The 14,856-nt window shown below is 35.1% G+C and overlaps 2 protein-coding genes across 4 annotated transcripts in view; one reads left to right on the forward strand and one right to left on the reverse strand.

Moving 5' to 3' along the window:
* Window positions 1-3,341: 3,341 nt before the first annotated feature.
* Window positions 3,342-12,160, forward strand: LOC135695411 (uncharacterized). 2 transcript variants are annotated; one of them, XM_065214498.2, is made up of 4 exons: window positions 3,342-3,768; window positions 4,111-4,281; window positions 4,490-4,588; window positions 6,177-12,160. In XM_065214498.2, the coding sequence occupies exons 1-4, from the start codon at window positions 3,606-3,608 to the stop codon at window positions 6,179-6,181; spliced, it is 438 nt and encodes a 145-aa protein (XP_065070570.1). In that variant the 5' UTR covers window positions 3,342-3,605; the 3' UTR covers window positions 6,182-12,160. The 2 variants fall into 2 exon arrangements, with proteins under 2 accessions (XP_065070570.1, XP_065070569.2); XM_065214497.2 differs by having other exon boundaries at window positions 3,343-3,768; window positions 4,490-12,160.
* LOC135695410 (cytoskeleton-associated protein 5) overlaps window positions 5,788-14,856 on the reverse strand; it is a 32,264-nt gene continuing 23,195 nt past the window's right edge. The window contains exons 37-47 of one of the 2 annotated variants that reach the window (XM_065214495.2): window positions 14,543-14,726; window positions 13,755-14,062; window positions 13,124-13,196; window positions 12,352-12,540; window positions 11,756-11,884; window positions 11,218-11,316; window positions 10,780-10,930; window positions 10,491-10,562; window positions 8,036-8,100; window positions 7,439-7,531; window positions 5,788-6,177 (exon numbers count right to left, since the gene is read on the reverse strand). In XM_065214495.2, coding sequence (XP_065070567.2) covers window positions 6,076-6,177; window positions 7,439-7,531; window positions 8,036-8,100; window positions 10,491-10,562; window positions 10,780-10,930; window positions 11,218-11,316; window positions 11,756-11,884; window positions 12,352-12,540; window positions 13,124-13,196; window positions 13,755-14,062; window positions 14,543-14,726 — 1,465 coding nt within the window. In that variant the 3' untranslated portion in view covers window positions 5,788-6,075. Of the gene's footprint in view, window positions 6,178-7,438; window positions 7,535-8,035; window positions 8,101-10,490; window positions 10,563-10,779; window positions 10,931-11,217; window positions 11,317-11,755; window positions 11,885-12,351; window positions 12,541-13,123; window positions 13,197-13,754; window positions 14,063-14,542; window positions 14,727-14,856 lie in introns of both variants that reach the window. The other variant, XM_065214494.2, reaches the window with a different exon arrangement.

Raw genomic sequence — 14,856 nt, forward strand, 5'->3', positions numbered from 1 at the left:
GTCTCAAACTATATTCTCATTACTAACATTTTAATAAAAATGGTTTCAAAATATGGTTCAATTTTCAACCAAAAATTACCAAATGATATCCCATTTATTGGACACACCACAATTTTCAGATTAGGGTCTAAGCTGAAGTAGAATTAAAAAACAGAAATAAGTATGAATCAATATTTTCCTAACTTCAACATTTTTTATTTAAAATTGATGGTACATAATGGTGAAGTATTTGTGACTGCCAATGTTGACATTATCTTGTATTGTGCTTCTTTTCCTTGAACATTGAAAATGAATTTTTTTTTATGAAAAATTGGGACAAAACATGTTCCTATTAAGGTTTTATTATCAGACATCTTTTGCAATCAATGTAATTATTATACCTTTGCTGAAGAGCTATTATACATAATAAAATTTTTTTCCATCCAAGCCTAACTTGCTGAGTAAAGTGATTGGGATATTTTAGCAGGGGGGCCATTAATGTTTTGAAAAATGCAAAAAGGGCAAATGGGGACAACTCAAAAAGATTTCACTTTGACTGAACCAGACCCTTATTAGTTCTATCAGCGCCATCCATCCATGGTCGCTTTTGTCCTGATAGAAATCCGAGCAGATCATTGTTTTTCTCAATAGTGCCCTTCTTTCTGTGAACATCTGCACATTCTTCCTGTGAAGAAATTTTGGCATTGCCTGGATCATCACATCCTTGAGGATCTGGTCGCTCTTTGATTAAGACTGAATTTGCTATGTCTTGAGATCTCTTCTTTCTACTTGTTTTACACTTTTGTTGTTCATTCAAAACATTTGCCTGATGGGGTTTTTCATTTTTGGTACTTTGCAAATCAAGGGTTTTTGCTGATGTTGCGTTTGAGATCAGAGTTCTACTTTTATATGACTTTTGCTGCTGTGAAATTGAAGTATTTTTTCTATTCTTCTTGCTATTGTTATTTTGAACCCAGTTTTCCTTTTTTGAGTCTCCATCTTTCTCTTCAATTTTTTTTCTATTGCCAGGGTCATTATTCTTGCTACCAGAAAATGTTTCAAAAATTGTATATCCCTCAGGGTATAAGACAGTGTGCTTAGAACCTATGTAGTTGGTAGGACTAACCTTACCCCTTGAAGCAAGTTTAACCTTTCTTTTTTCCTGCTTTTTTGTCTTGATCCATTCATCAAATTTTTTGGATGCTATTTCTTTTCTACAAATTTTATCAATTTCTTTAATTTTTTGTTCCCGCTTCTCCTCTTTTTTGAGCTTTCGTTCCTCTATCTTTTTCTTTCGAGTTTCCTTATTCTTCTGTTTCAACCATTGAAGCAGAGACCGGTCACTTGAATCATCCCAAAAGTTCTGTACTTGGGTTCTTTTTTGCCCCACTTTACCTTTACTTCTCTGTAAAAACCCCTCTGTTTTGGCATTTTCTGGTTGTACAAATGGATTATCGAGCAATTCTTTTTCTCTTTTGCCTGATTTCTTCCTTTTAATAGGTTTGGAACATGCCTTTTTATTTTCATTTTTAAGTTTCCTTTCTGTTTTCATTTTTGAAAATAAGCTGTTGAGCTCTGGAAAATCAACCATTTTTAATGATGTCAACCTGCAATCACACTTGTTACAGTTTTGAATAACTCCAAGTTCCTTTGAACAGTGGCAGTTTTTCTCTTTTTCACAATCTTGAGTTGACGGAGTGTTGATATGCAAGGTTTCTTCCTCGATATTAACTTCATCAATGTCTGAGTCAAAGTCATCTGAATATTCTGGTATATCCGGAAGGTTGAAAACAACTCTTTTTCTAAAATCAGTTTGTTTTTCAGGTTGGCCTTCAACATCTGTTGTTGCCTCCTTTGGAGGTGTAGAGGCGATGTCCTTGCCGTGTATTTCAACTGTTGGTGAGACATTTTGAGGCTTCTCTTCAATTTTATCGATATTTCCAGCACAATCATTTGCATCTAATTCACTTTCATTATTATTCGTCTGTGCTGTTTCGATCTCGCAAACATCTTCATCGTTAGCGTGTTGATTAATTAGGTCGATGTCATTTTCGAAATCTGCAAAGTCTACTTTACGTATATACACATCCGACTCAACAGAGATAAGGTCATTTAACAATTCTAGTTTACCCTCCTCCATCATCATCACATCTTGGCCCAGCATCTATTCAAATGGTATCATTTAACAATTCTAGTTTACCCTCCTCCATCATCATCACATCTTGGCCCAGCATCTATTCAAATGGTATCAGCAGGAAGCACCTTTGAAATTTGGGTTGTTGTTGTGGCACAATTTATTGTATGTTGCCTTGACGAAGGTTGCCATGGTAATATTCCAGTTAAAGCCCCTGTGATCAGGGCTGCCGAAAGGAGGGGCAAGGAGGCAAACTGCCCCTCCTGCAAAGGGCCTCGAGGTCTACGGGGCCTCATAAACTAATGAATTCCATTTTAAGTATGGAATTAATAAAACGTAGCAAAAAGTGTGCCAGATAATAGTAAAATGTTCTTAGCTATTGCCAGAAATGACTGCAAAAAATATTCTGAAATGCATTCTAAGAAAATATAAAGGGCGTGGTCGCAAAAAGGGGCCTCCTCTATTTTATCCCAAGTCCCCCGAATCCTCTCGGCGGCCCTGCCTCTGAGATCTGCTCATACAAACTAAGGTTCCATTTAAACGTGCTGAATTATCTGAAAAAATGAGTTTATCTCATTGCTGAAAACTTGACTTCTAGAGTAAAATCAATAAGGCACTCTCAGGTACTCAGGGAAAGGAAATAACAACGCTAAAATCGAAGCTATGATTAACTGACGAGAACATACTCTTTGATAAATGAAATAAACTGCGTCATAATGCTACACTCAAAATTTGATAGATTTTAGGCCACGCCCTTCTTTGTTGGCAAATTAGTGACTGGTACCCCCTAAGTGACGAGTTTAGCGACGGCTCTGTATTCATGGAGTGATGTGATACACCCCCTGTTTGCCAGCAACAAATTGCATAGGAATGTATAGAAAAGCAAACTTTTGAAAAAATTGCATTTTTCGCGGCCTGTCCAGCTAAACGAACTCTACAAAATCACTAGACTCTTTAATGATATGATGATAGATAAAATGAGAATCAAAGGAAAGAAAAACATTCTTTAAATTTAATTTATTTTGAAAATTTTATTTGACATTGGATTCTCGTCGTCGTATTGCTTTGTTCCTGTATATCTTCCATTTAAAATCTCATTGCAAGATTCACAGAATCCGGCGGACAGCCTATCCTGCGGTTCTTCCTTCTCACACAAAGAAAAACATGCTTCCTTCGCGCATAAGTCCGCGGGGGCCCGCGGGACAGTGTAATTGTCTTGTAACTTGGGAGGAGCCAAGTGGAATAAACTGCAGAGTATAAACATTAGCGGGAAAACGAAAGTCGGAAAAACAGATAACAATTGCACCGAAGTTTAAAAACAAGCGAAGAAGGAACCGTTTTTAGGCTGTTTTAGGCATACCTAGTCCTTGGGTGACCTTTAACTAGCCAATTAACCATAAGGTAGTTCATATGTAGCCCTTTCTGCACAAATGGCGAGAAGGTAGCCGGTAACCTTTCGCAGCCGAAATTGGCGCTATGTTTATAACTGGAAATGGAAGGGACCAAAACGGAAATAAAATATGAAGAAACAAGGAATGGATTGAATTTCGCTGTACAAAGTAGAAACTTCAAAGGACCAGCTGATAGGCCTTCGCTGAGTCCGGCAGCAGGAGACGATATGTATTACTTTCGTGTTCATGGAGTCAACTTTCAAGGTAGGCCTATGTTTCTGTTGTTTAAAACAATATAAAATCGACTCAAAATGAAACGATAATATCGACTCGACTGAAATAAGTTTGTTCTTTCAGATTCTGCCTCCAAAATATCCTGACATAGCTCTTTATTCTCAAGTGTGACTGTTTTTGTAAACAATCTTAACGAGTTGTAAACTGGCCTGTTGCGACCCACGAAAACGTCAACTATTTTGTTCAATAGTATTGTGTTTTCTGTCTGTTTTCCATTTTTGTTCATGTAAGTAGGCTAAGGGTATCATCCATTATGATATTTTTTTAAATTTTCTTTCTTATTGAGTGTTCATAAATGTTTCCTCTACCTAGATTTGCATGACTTTGGAGACAGAATGAAGTATGGGAAACAAATGAGAAAAATCACAGCTGTTGAACACAACACAAAAAGTGGACAACTTATTCATCTGAACAAAAAGGAGATTGCTGTATTCCGTTATGGGGAAAGAGCATATGCAATTGATGAAAAGTGTCCACATTTGGGTAAATTCTGATAAATTCTCAGTATAAATTTGTTCATATAAGTTTAAACTTTTTTAAGTTTTTCCTTTAGATGGTACCTGCATATCTGAACCATTAATAGGTTTTGGTGATAAAATTTCAATATTTATTCAAGTGATATATTTTAACGATAGAAAGTTTAAGGAATAATTCTACCTAACTGTGCAATGTGATGTTCTTTCATTCCTAGGTGGGCCACTTCACATAGGAGATATTGAAACCATCAGTGAAGCAAACATTTTGTGCATTGTATGTCCATGGCATCGTTGGAAAATTGAGCTGAATACTGGTAAGCTTAAAGTCCCACAGCATAACAGAGAAACAAATGTATACCCAGTGAAAGTGGGAAATAATGGTGAATTATATATTGGATTTCAAGAGTTTGCCTCTGCATACTTTGATGGCAGTGAGGATTTCTAAAGTATTTTGTTCTTGATCATTCACCATCCATTGGTGAATTGTTAAAAAAGTGTGCAATAAAAGTTTGTAGTTCCCTCAATTTGCTACTGTAAATAAACTGAGTGTCCTGTGTTATTATATCTGGATTGGGTAAAAACAGGTAAAAACAGAACTGAATTTTGTAAAAACAGTTCATTTTGAATTTTAATTGGAATATAGAGTTAATTTTGAACAAAATATTGGAAGAAAGGATGAAATGATAAAACCTAATATTTACCAAGAGAAAATGTGATCTGGGCAGGGCTCAGGTCCATGACCAAGGGTATTATACATTGTTTTTCCCCAACTGAGATACCTAGCCAGGTTTTGAAATTTCTTTTTTCCACAATGTAAAATATTACAACCCAATACCAGTTTGTTCATTTTTTCCATCTTATCCTTTTCAATATCATAACCAATTGATTTCAAAGCTGTATAAAGGAATAACTATTAGCTACTAGGTATTCTAAAACATTGTAAAAAATATTAGCATCATGAACAACAAACATCAAGCTGTAGCAAATTGTAAAAAATAACTGTAAACCCTATGCCTGTACATTATTTAGAGAGTTCAAATCTCTATCCTTTTGACTTAAACTTTTTACAATGTTCATTTTTAAAAATAACTTCATGCTTATTTTTAAAAACTCTTGACTTTTTTAACCAAAAGCCGATAGGTTTTTATGACAATATTTGTAATTAAATAATGTTCAGTTATAAATTCTATGTCAACAAACAAGACTTGTGATCTAGGTTTGTAAATACTATTCCATTTAGATGTTGTCTAATGTTTGTGTGAAGAAGTTTAAGCATTTGAAGTACAGTAACCCTTGAAAAAGCTATTGTGGTTTTTGAAAACTTCTCTCATTTTGCCCCATGTTGCAACTGAATGTCAAGGTTCATAAAAACTTAAAATAAATTCTTAAAAAATCCACATTCCTGAAATGTAAAATTGATCAAGGTTCTTTTTTCCTTATAAAACAAATTCTTTTTACTTTGTAGCTAGTCACTAAGCATTGCCAGGATAAACAAAGGAAAAATGTATCAGCATAAGAGAAAAATAATTCTGATTTGTTACAGTACATAATTACACCAACTATGGACATAAATTCTAACTATGACTGCTCTAAAGCAATGTCACAACTACAATTAGAATCAACCATTACAAGGAATTAGCTCATTCTGTTGAAATGAATAAATCCCTTAATGTAAATTGGAACCTAGTTTTAGTGACACATGCATTTGTTGGCACTGGGCAGTGGGTGCTTCACATATCATACAAGCTATCAGTAGCCACCATCTTACACAAGTTTTTCCTTTCAATGGTATTCCACAATGCTAGCTTGAAGAGCCTTTCTTTATTTGTTGTAATCTTCTACGCAAATCATCCAAATTGACCTCCTTCTTCTCCTTTTTCTCTGCCACTTGTGTGATGTCAGGCTGAAAAAGCAAGAAGCAGGCAACATTATCCCAGAAATCAAATATATGGCATTTTGAAATGGTTTGGTGCTAGTAGCAGTATTTGCAGTTTGAGCAGAATAAACAGAATGTTTAAATATCAGATGTCTTTGGAGGCATTTTTAGTCTACACCATAACTGCTTTCAACACAAATTAACATGTTTTTTGTATAAGAGACACACAAAATGAGTTAATGTCAGTCTCATAAACATTAAATATCTCCCAGACTCAGCCTCAAACATTTTAAGTGTAAACATAAACAAACATAAACAAACATTAAACATTTCAATTTTAAATATCCTTTGATATAATTCCTTGTATTTTTACCTTGTTTCGATTTTTTTGTTTTTCTTTATTTGTTCCAGGTACAAAATTCTGCATGTTATGAAAACCATTTAGTCTCTAATTTGAACCTGGCTATATGTCTTATAAATGTTTTTTATATTTTTTTCAGCAATCTCAACCTCATGTTTCTAATATGTATGTTTCTTAATATAAAAGTGTGCCCTTCAAGTAAATGCTCCCTTCTTTCCAATTTATCCTTTTGAATTGACACCCTCTAATAAAGTTAAATCAAATGCTTCCTTTTTCAAACCCACCTTAAAAGGCCTGCCTTCTTATTAATAACAGCTGTTAAATAAAGGGAACTAAAAAGGCCACCTACTAAGGCAGTGTCACTATTTAGCTATATATTGCAGTTTATTGCAAACAAGAATAATTTTGTAATAAATTTGAATGTTACTGCAAGAAATAATTATTTCCTTTGCAAAGAATTTTCAATTATCTTACATGTTAAGTATGAAAATAACACCTACTTATACGAATGCCTCCACAAAAGCATGAATGTAAAAGAACATCTTTAAAGTTTATATATGCTTATATTTTAAAGTTTATTTCTTCACCAAGTTTATTTAATAAGAGATGTGACATTATGAACCAGAGCAAGTGCTGGTTAATATTGCTCATAGAATATTTCTGAGCATTGTGGTAAATTGTTGACACTTCATGAATTTAAATGCAAAAATCTCTAAAAAGAGGGTGATTTGGCATTTAAGACCACAAGTTCTTTTTTAAGATCTAAGATTAAAAGGTTCAAAGCATTCCTATACACCAGTCTCCTTTGATAGTTTGTTTGTACCTTCTTAGGCAGCAAGTGTTTGATTATAAGTTAAAAATTAAAAATAACAGGACAATATTTAGAGGACAATGGTGTCTTTAAACTGAGTGAAGCTCTAGACTTACCATGGGTTGTTCTTGTTGATTTGATGTTGTTATATCAACCAAAGGTAAAGATGGTTTGTTGTCAACAGAATCTTTTTGCTGTTCACTTTGAGACTGCTGAAAACAAATAGGAGACTTGTTTGGATTAACTGTCAAACTGTGTAAACATAGCACTTCAGGGAGATGCTTATTACAAAAAGTTGGTTTAAAGCAAGTTCTGTGGTAATGATGGACAGTTTGGCTTCTGTTATAAGGCAACCATGTGACATGTTCAGATTGGTGATTGGGATGATTGCAAGGGGTTTAAACTTAAGAAGCCTGTATATCAATATAAAATGGTTGCTTGGCAAGTTGAGAGAGGCATTTTCAATAAAGAACTGAATTATGATATAAAGAAGACCCTGTTTATCTACTGGCTGTGGGTGAACATACTGTTTCTATTTGATATCAACATGCTTTTATTATAAATTAAATTTATAAGAAGGACAACAGACATTGATAAAAATATGATGCTTCTAATTCCGATAAAAAATGCTTAATGTAATAATTATTTACCAAGGAATAGTGATAGGCAATTCATTGAAACAAGGTATGTGATAAAAAAGAATTATTTAGTACCTCATTATTCATTTGCAAATATTTTTCACGCAACAGTTTTAAACGGTCTAAGTATTTATCTGCACCTAGAAAGAAGGAACAAATGTGTGTTAATTTCCTAGCAAGAAAAGAAAAAAGAATGTAAATCAGCTCCTCCTTTTATAAACTCATTTTAGAATCTGAGTTCATAACACCTGCATTGTCAAAAAAATTCATGAATACCTGTGATGAGTCTCAGCAATTATTTCTATTTTTTGAAGCACAGTATATAGTAGGGGTTCTTAAGTATTTTGAATGTCAGCCAGATGTAGATTTTCTTCAGGGGCTACTCAAAATGGCTGCTCAAAATGAAATTCATATCTCATACTTACCAGGCTAAATTAGAGGTAAGATAGATGGGCCTATAATTTTGTATTAGATTCTTTATCATAAAATCTATTCAGTGTGCTAATTTTCATGAAATAAGTTTGGAAAAGGTGGATGATAGAATGGAAAGTGGCAGGCCAATGAGTACATAAAAGAACATACCGTAAACCCTCAAAAAAGCCCTCCCACGAATAAGCCCCTACTGCTATCATAAGTTCTCAAATTGGGCCCCTCAATTTGATGATTTTTGCCATCTGAGGTCGCCTATGGCTTTTTTTTGAATTACCACAACAAATTCATACTTTTGGTAGTAATTAATTAAATGCTCATAAAGAAATTTCCACTAAAATAAACGAGGTATTTTAATAATGTTTTCTTAATGTCAACAATGATTCTATAAGCCCCCCCCCTCGTATAAGCCCCCATCCAAAAATATCAAAAATAAATAAGACCCCAGGGGGCTAATTCGAGGATTTACGGTAGCGCTGGCTGGATGCTGGAGGGATTGGCTCAATGTGCATTCCACGACGGAATCACAGGCCTGAGACCAGGGACAACTTTCTGAGTGTCTGCGAGGTAGGCAGGGCTAATTTTCAAACTGTAGCACAGCAAATAAACCCCCAGAAATAGTTTAGACAAAAAATAATCTACCTTAATGTTTTTTGTACCAGGTGGAGTCAGAAAATCGTTGTTTACCCCCAACGTGCTACATTTTTGCGGGTGTCTATTAACACTTGAAAGACAAGTGCCTTAAAATACTTTGGCACCACAAGTCTAAAAGTAGCGCAGAAAAGCTGTTACATCAATAGTACTGATGTTAAAAGCTGTTACATCAATAGTACTGATGTGCAGGGGCTTATTCGAGGATTTACGGTATCTTCCTCTTCTTCGAATGGATTTCCTTCGCCTTCCAAAACATCAGCAAATGCTAACATCGTTTGTGAACCATTTTTCGTAAGCTACCCTAGTCTGTAAATAGCACTATAGGTATTTCTGAGTTATGAAACCACTTTAATCTTTTTCATCATCTTAAATTATATAGTTTTACTAAGTTTTGTGGCTCTATAACTACTAGAAAGATACTAACCACATTTATATCCTCGGAGGAGACACAAGTGCCCCTTGTCTAAAAATAGCACAAGGAGTATTTCCAAGTTTAGAGATTACATTTAACTTTTCTGGTACATCAAATTATGTGGGTTTGCAAAGTTTCTTGGTTGTAAAGCTAACAGGAAGGAATTTAACACAATAACGTGTTTGGTGGATCGGGCACAAGTACCCTAGTCTAAAAATAGCACAAGGGTGCATTTGTCAGAAGAGGTCTATATCCTATCTTGTTACGCATATCAAATCGTGTATTTTCACCAAGCTTCATGCTTTTATCACAATTTGAACGTTATTTCAGCTTATCAACCTCACTAGTAACAGATCTAGCTTTTTCAACACACTTGTTCAAAATCAAAAAAATTCTGAAATAAATCTTTCTGACGTCATCACATTTCCACTCTTTAAGGCCCTCTCAGAGACAATCTGGTCCTGAGCACAGACACTTAGCACACTCGAAGCTATGCTTCAAAGCCAGGCAGCCATGAAATCAAAGGCATTTAATCTGGCGATAAGTATCCTTAAGATAGATTGGTTACTTTGGTAAGTAGAAGTCTCCTCATTATGGTAATGTAATGTGTTAAATGCCTCGTTTGATATGACAAGTAATCTGTCACATCATTTGATATGTCAAGTGACCAGACGATAAGCCCTGATGCCCTGAAAACTTCTCGTGTTATTAGTCACTACCTATCTGACATACTCAGACAAAATGTTGATTTCAGAGCTATCACCTTGCCTACCTGTAGCAAATGACTTCTCAAACTGTACTTAACATTGTACTAAAAATTAAGTAACAAAGCAAGTAAGAAACAGACATTACTGGGTTCAATGTTAATAGACCTAGTCTCTGTCCCTGGAAAGTAAAAACATGCTGCGTGATGATTTCATCATGTCCTTGCATCTCATTGTTGAGAACTGTTGTCTACACAAATTTCTTGCTTTCATCCTAAATATTTGATAAAAGCAAGTAGTTAAGCTACAGAGTTAAAAATGGGGTAATTACCTCCAACTGACGCCACACCATTGCCTTGCATGCCTCCATTGTTCCCGATTGAAATGAGGGTTCTGGAGCCATCTGACACAAAGCAAAGGGACTTTGCATATGTTTGCAAGGTAAAATGAATGCAAATACTGTTGCACAGTGTAATGGATTTAACGAAATCATAGGAAGAATGGAAAGTGCAGACAACACAAAATCTTCAATTGAAAAGATTTTCATAGCAAAAAGTGCCACCCAAGAGTAAAGAGTAAAAAACAATGAATATATGAAATAGGCAAATTGGTAAATTTACCTGTCGTTTGATCAGGTGACTTCCGTTTTGTCTCAATAGATTTCAAACCACGCTCAATGTAATTGCGAAAAAATTGTGACGTTTTTGCATAATATGGCTCAACATCTTCTTCCGGGTATTTCTCTTTAAATTCATACAGTTCTTTCAAACCCTAAACAGCAAGCACAGGAAATGTTGACCCAGGTTTAAATCACATTTTATCTTAGTACAATAATCATTCTAACTTTTACAAATATGGCGTGCCTGTTTGTTTCCATTATTAAAATGGCTTTTGCCTCATTCTGATGGTCACCTGCTGTATCATAATGTGTATCTTATCTAAGGCATCAGCACAAATTGTTACAATGAAAAGAGTTTCGCTGTTTTTCTATCAAATATGACCAGATAAACTGCTTGCATTTTACATCAGTGAGACTCACAAATAACGTTTAAATTTACCTCTTGGCTATTTTCCTTTGATCCAATCTTCTTAAAGATTTCCTGTAACATATCAACAGTTGATTTTTCTCCACCTCCATTAGATATTGATTGCTCAACCTAGGAAAACCAAAAACAACCTGAAGGAACTCCATTTCAACACTGATTCACCATAGTTCCAACACTGATTCAGTCATTTGAAGTCAATGAAGTCACTGGCAACCATTTCACAGAGTGGGTTACAGAGATCCAGCCCCAACTGTGTACTGTTTCCTTACAAACAGAATACTGAATGGGGGCAGCTCCCGAATATGAATCTTGGTTTGAGGACACTTCTTACTGAACAAATTTTATTACTTTTATAATCTCACTTTATTACCTTTTAGTTAAAACACACCAGGGTGTTCACTAATATGTTGTCAATTAACCATTCGTTTTTTGTCAAAATTGACCTGGTTCATTATTTTCAATCGCCCACACAACTCATCTTGCCCCCTCAATGGACAGATTGCTTGAAATTTTGAATGTGGACGGCCGGTGACTATGCTAGAAAACATACCTTTGTTTCCTTCACACTTTCAGTGTTTACAGCTGCCTTTGTGTCAGCAGTCTTTTGCATTGACTTCTTCAAAAACGGAACAAGCTCACTGGCATCTGGGTCCTCAATTAGAATTGTTTTATTCAAAATCTACAACAGAAAAATATCAATAAAGCGAGAAACCCTCTGCAGAAATGATAAAATTGAGTATCCAAATAATCTCAGTCATACACCATTACGGAGACTCACAGAGATCACATGACAGCAAAAGCATAGTCGTCAGTTGAAAAAATTTGAAAACGTGCATTTGTAAACTGTATTACGATTAGTTTTATTTAGACTTAGCCAACAGATTACGATTTTTTGGCAGGACCAAGCATTCAATGAAAGAGTTTCGCATCCCTCATTGCTTTTTGACTGACAACTGAGAAAAGAATTTAGTGTCCAGCGAACCAAATATCGACAAAAAGCTGAGAACCATTTTCCCAATCAGGCATTTCATATCGAAAAATTGAATTCTTGGCAAAGGTTAACTGTTTCCCGCCTGTTTAGATTCAAAAGAACTATCATTATTATCTTCCCATTATATTACATCATATCAACGAAAATTTACTTACATCCGGACCAAGAAGTTTCATTAAAGTCCGGAGAAACAATCTGATTGTTTCCATGGGTCTTCGGTCCGATTTTGTTCTCCAGTAAGAGGATGGGTATTTCTTCAAAAACAGATGCATGTCAAGTAGAGCAGCATCAGTCCGGAAGTCTTGAATACGTTCGGGCAAATACCGGGCAAGTTTCCACAAACACTGGAAAAATATATGAGTTAAGAAGACCAAGTGAAAAACGCAGATAACTTTTCTAGAATTAATGTGATACTGGAGGCTAAGTGGCAGGACTTCATTCACTTCACTAACAGCATTCACAGTATATGCAATGAAACAGATTTGTCTTGATATATTCGACAACTATTATACTTGAAATAACATTGTACTTCAAATAAAAATGGAATAAACAGGTTATCTAGTTAACAACAGCAGTGCATAAATCTTTCAGCAACAGCCTTAAAATTGAATCTATTCGGACAAGAAACATATTTTCGACTTAGGCGTAATTTCTACTATGCGCAGGCCAAATTTTCTTGTGTCAAGAGGTTTTTTTAACATTTTCGCGATGCTCTCTGTTTTGAGCAAAGATATAAAGGTTTTGCATTCTACATGAAACAAGCTTTTCAATGTTGTTTGATATGAAATTTGAATGAAAATTAATATTGAACATATGACATACAGCTTAAATATATAAAAATGACAATATAAATGACAGTATATAAATGAGATACAGCTTAAAGGATGAAATAAATATTGGCAACATAGCTAGAAGAAGTAGAATCACCTTGAGATACAAATCTTGAACTTTCTGTGGAATTTCATGTTCTATTCCATCCATCATCAGCTTGATAACGGCCCTAAAGGGAATACAAAGGCTCTACATATATAGCTACCTCAATGGACATCAATGTACACATTCTTCGCACCTAAAAATTGATGCTCAATACCACAAAATAAAAGGGGTTTAACTGAAGCAAAACAGGAATCTACTCGCGAGACCCGTCGCCATGTCACACCTAAACAAACCTTTTTCCCGAAAGAAACCCTTTTACAAGCCTTCTTCTACCTAACGGGTCATGTTTGCTTTAAATATGAGCCCATGAAAAGAGTCAAAATCAAAACTTGAAACAAAACGTCCAAAGCCGCAAAATCATCCCTAGCCGGGACCAAACAGAGCTGTTGAGCTAACTCCTCAATCTGGATCATCCATTGGTTTTCTTCTAAATTTTATTACAGTCACCTTTACGAGGGTGTTGATGACATGATAACATTTTAAGTACATTTGCTCGTCGCTGTGCGCATCTACTTTTGTAAATTGAAACAATTTTAGAATAAACCAAAGAGGGTCTACTTCTTCAAGTATTCATATTCTGAATTGAACCAATTGAAGCAAGAAGAATAATTGGAAAACTTACCAAAAACTCGATGTCTGGTCACCATTGTGGATAACTTTAAGCAAAATTATATTGATAGTCTTTACAACAACAGCACACTCTTCTAGCTGGGATAGTTTGCTGTCGAGCATGATGTTGACAAAAAACATAATGCTGTCTTTAAGCACATTTTTAGAGACCGCGGCAGCCAATGAGGTAGTTGAAAATGTAAGCATGAAGCCATTGAGGAGGTATTTCATCAAGCGAATGATCTCTTCTTGCGAATTCTCTTTCATTTCCAAGTGACGCGAGAAAAACATTCGGAACTGAACCAAGCATGTTAGCAGATACTGAAAATAAAACTTCGAAATTAATAAAAGTTTAGACAATCAGGTATACTTTTGACAGAAAGAGCTTTTGCATAACCCGATAAATAACGCCTGATTTTTTGCTTCGAGGTGCTATGTTTTGTCAAACTTTAAATAATTGCTTGAAAGATAAACATGAATAGGCAAACTAGCCTTTATTCGTATTCTAGTAATCAAAATTAGCTATATATTTGGGAATTGCAAGGATTTCAAAGGAATTTTGATTGCTTTATCGATGGCTAAGAGAACTGCTTAGTGCTTTGCCTTTTAAAGATAGGCATTTGCTAACTTTCAACTTTGCAGACCTCTTTGATTACAGACCTCTCACTTAAGTGATAGAGATAAAAATATGAAAATCCAGTAGTATCATTGTGTATGTTAAATTCCATAATTTAATAATCAAAATTTTAACTCAAACAAATTAAACAAGATGATTTCCAAAAAATCCACCGAGAGCTTTACCTGGTCAATTTTTTTGATAACTTCGGGCTCTTCATTGTGTCTCTTAAAAACCTCTTCAAATTGCGCTAAAGCCTCCAAGCTAACATTTACCTCACTGCTAGCTATCTGGGCGATGGTCAAGTCAAGCCACGCGGGAATATCGCGGGCAGCTGACGTCATTGCTGTTTTGCCAGCCACATTGACTCTAGCAACAAAAAAGACAAACAATAATACCAATTACAAAATAGCCAGGTTTTTTCAGTGAGACCAAAGACGGAGTTTACAAAAAAGAGAAACCAATCCTGACAAAGAGCACTGGCATTCTGGCGAGCTAG

This window comes from Rhopilema esculentum, chromosome 2, assembly GCF_057945365.1.
Source record: "Rhopilema esculentum isolate cy_ngs chromosome 2, ASM5794536v1, whole genome shotgun sequence".
Taxonomy (NCBI): Eukaryota; Metazoa; Cnidaria; class Scyphozoa; order Rhizostomeae; family Rhizostomatidae; genus Rhopilema; species Rhopilema esculentum.

Bases quoted from the DNA above. Each gene is read 5' to 3' on its own strand.
- LOC135695411 (XM_065214497.2), top strand. From the start codon at position 3,606: ATGGAAGGGACCAAAACGGAAATAAAATATGAAGAAACAAGGAATGGA. The intron at 3,769-4,110 runs GTAGGCCTATGT...TCCTCTACCTAG, and splicing joins TCATGGAGTCAACTTTCAAG to ATTTGCATGACTTTGGAGAC. The intron at 4,282-4,489 runs GTAAATTCTGAT...TTTCATTCCTAG, and splicing joins TGAAAAGTGTCCACATTTGG to GTGGGCCACTTCACATAGGA.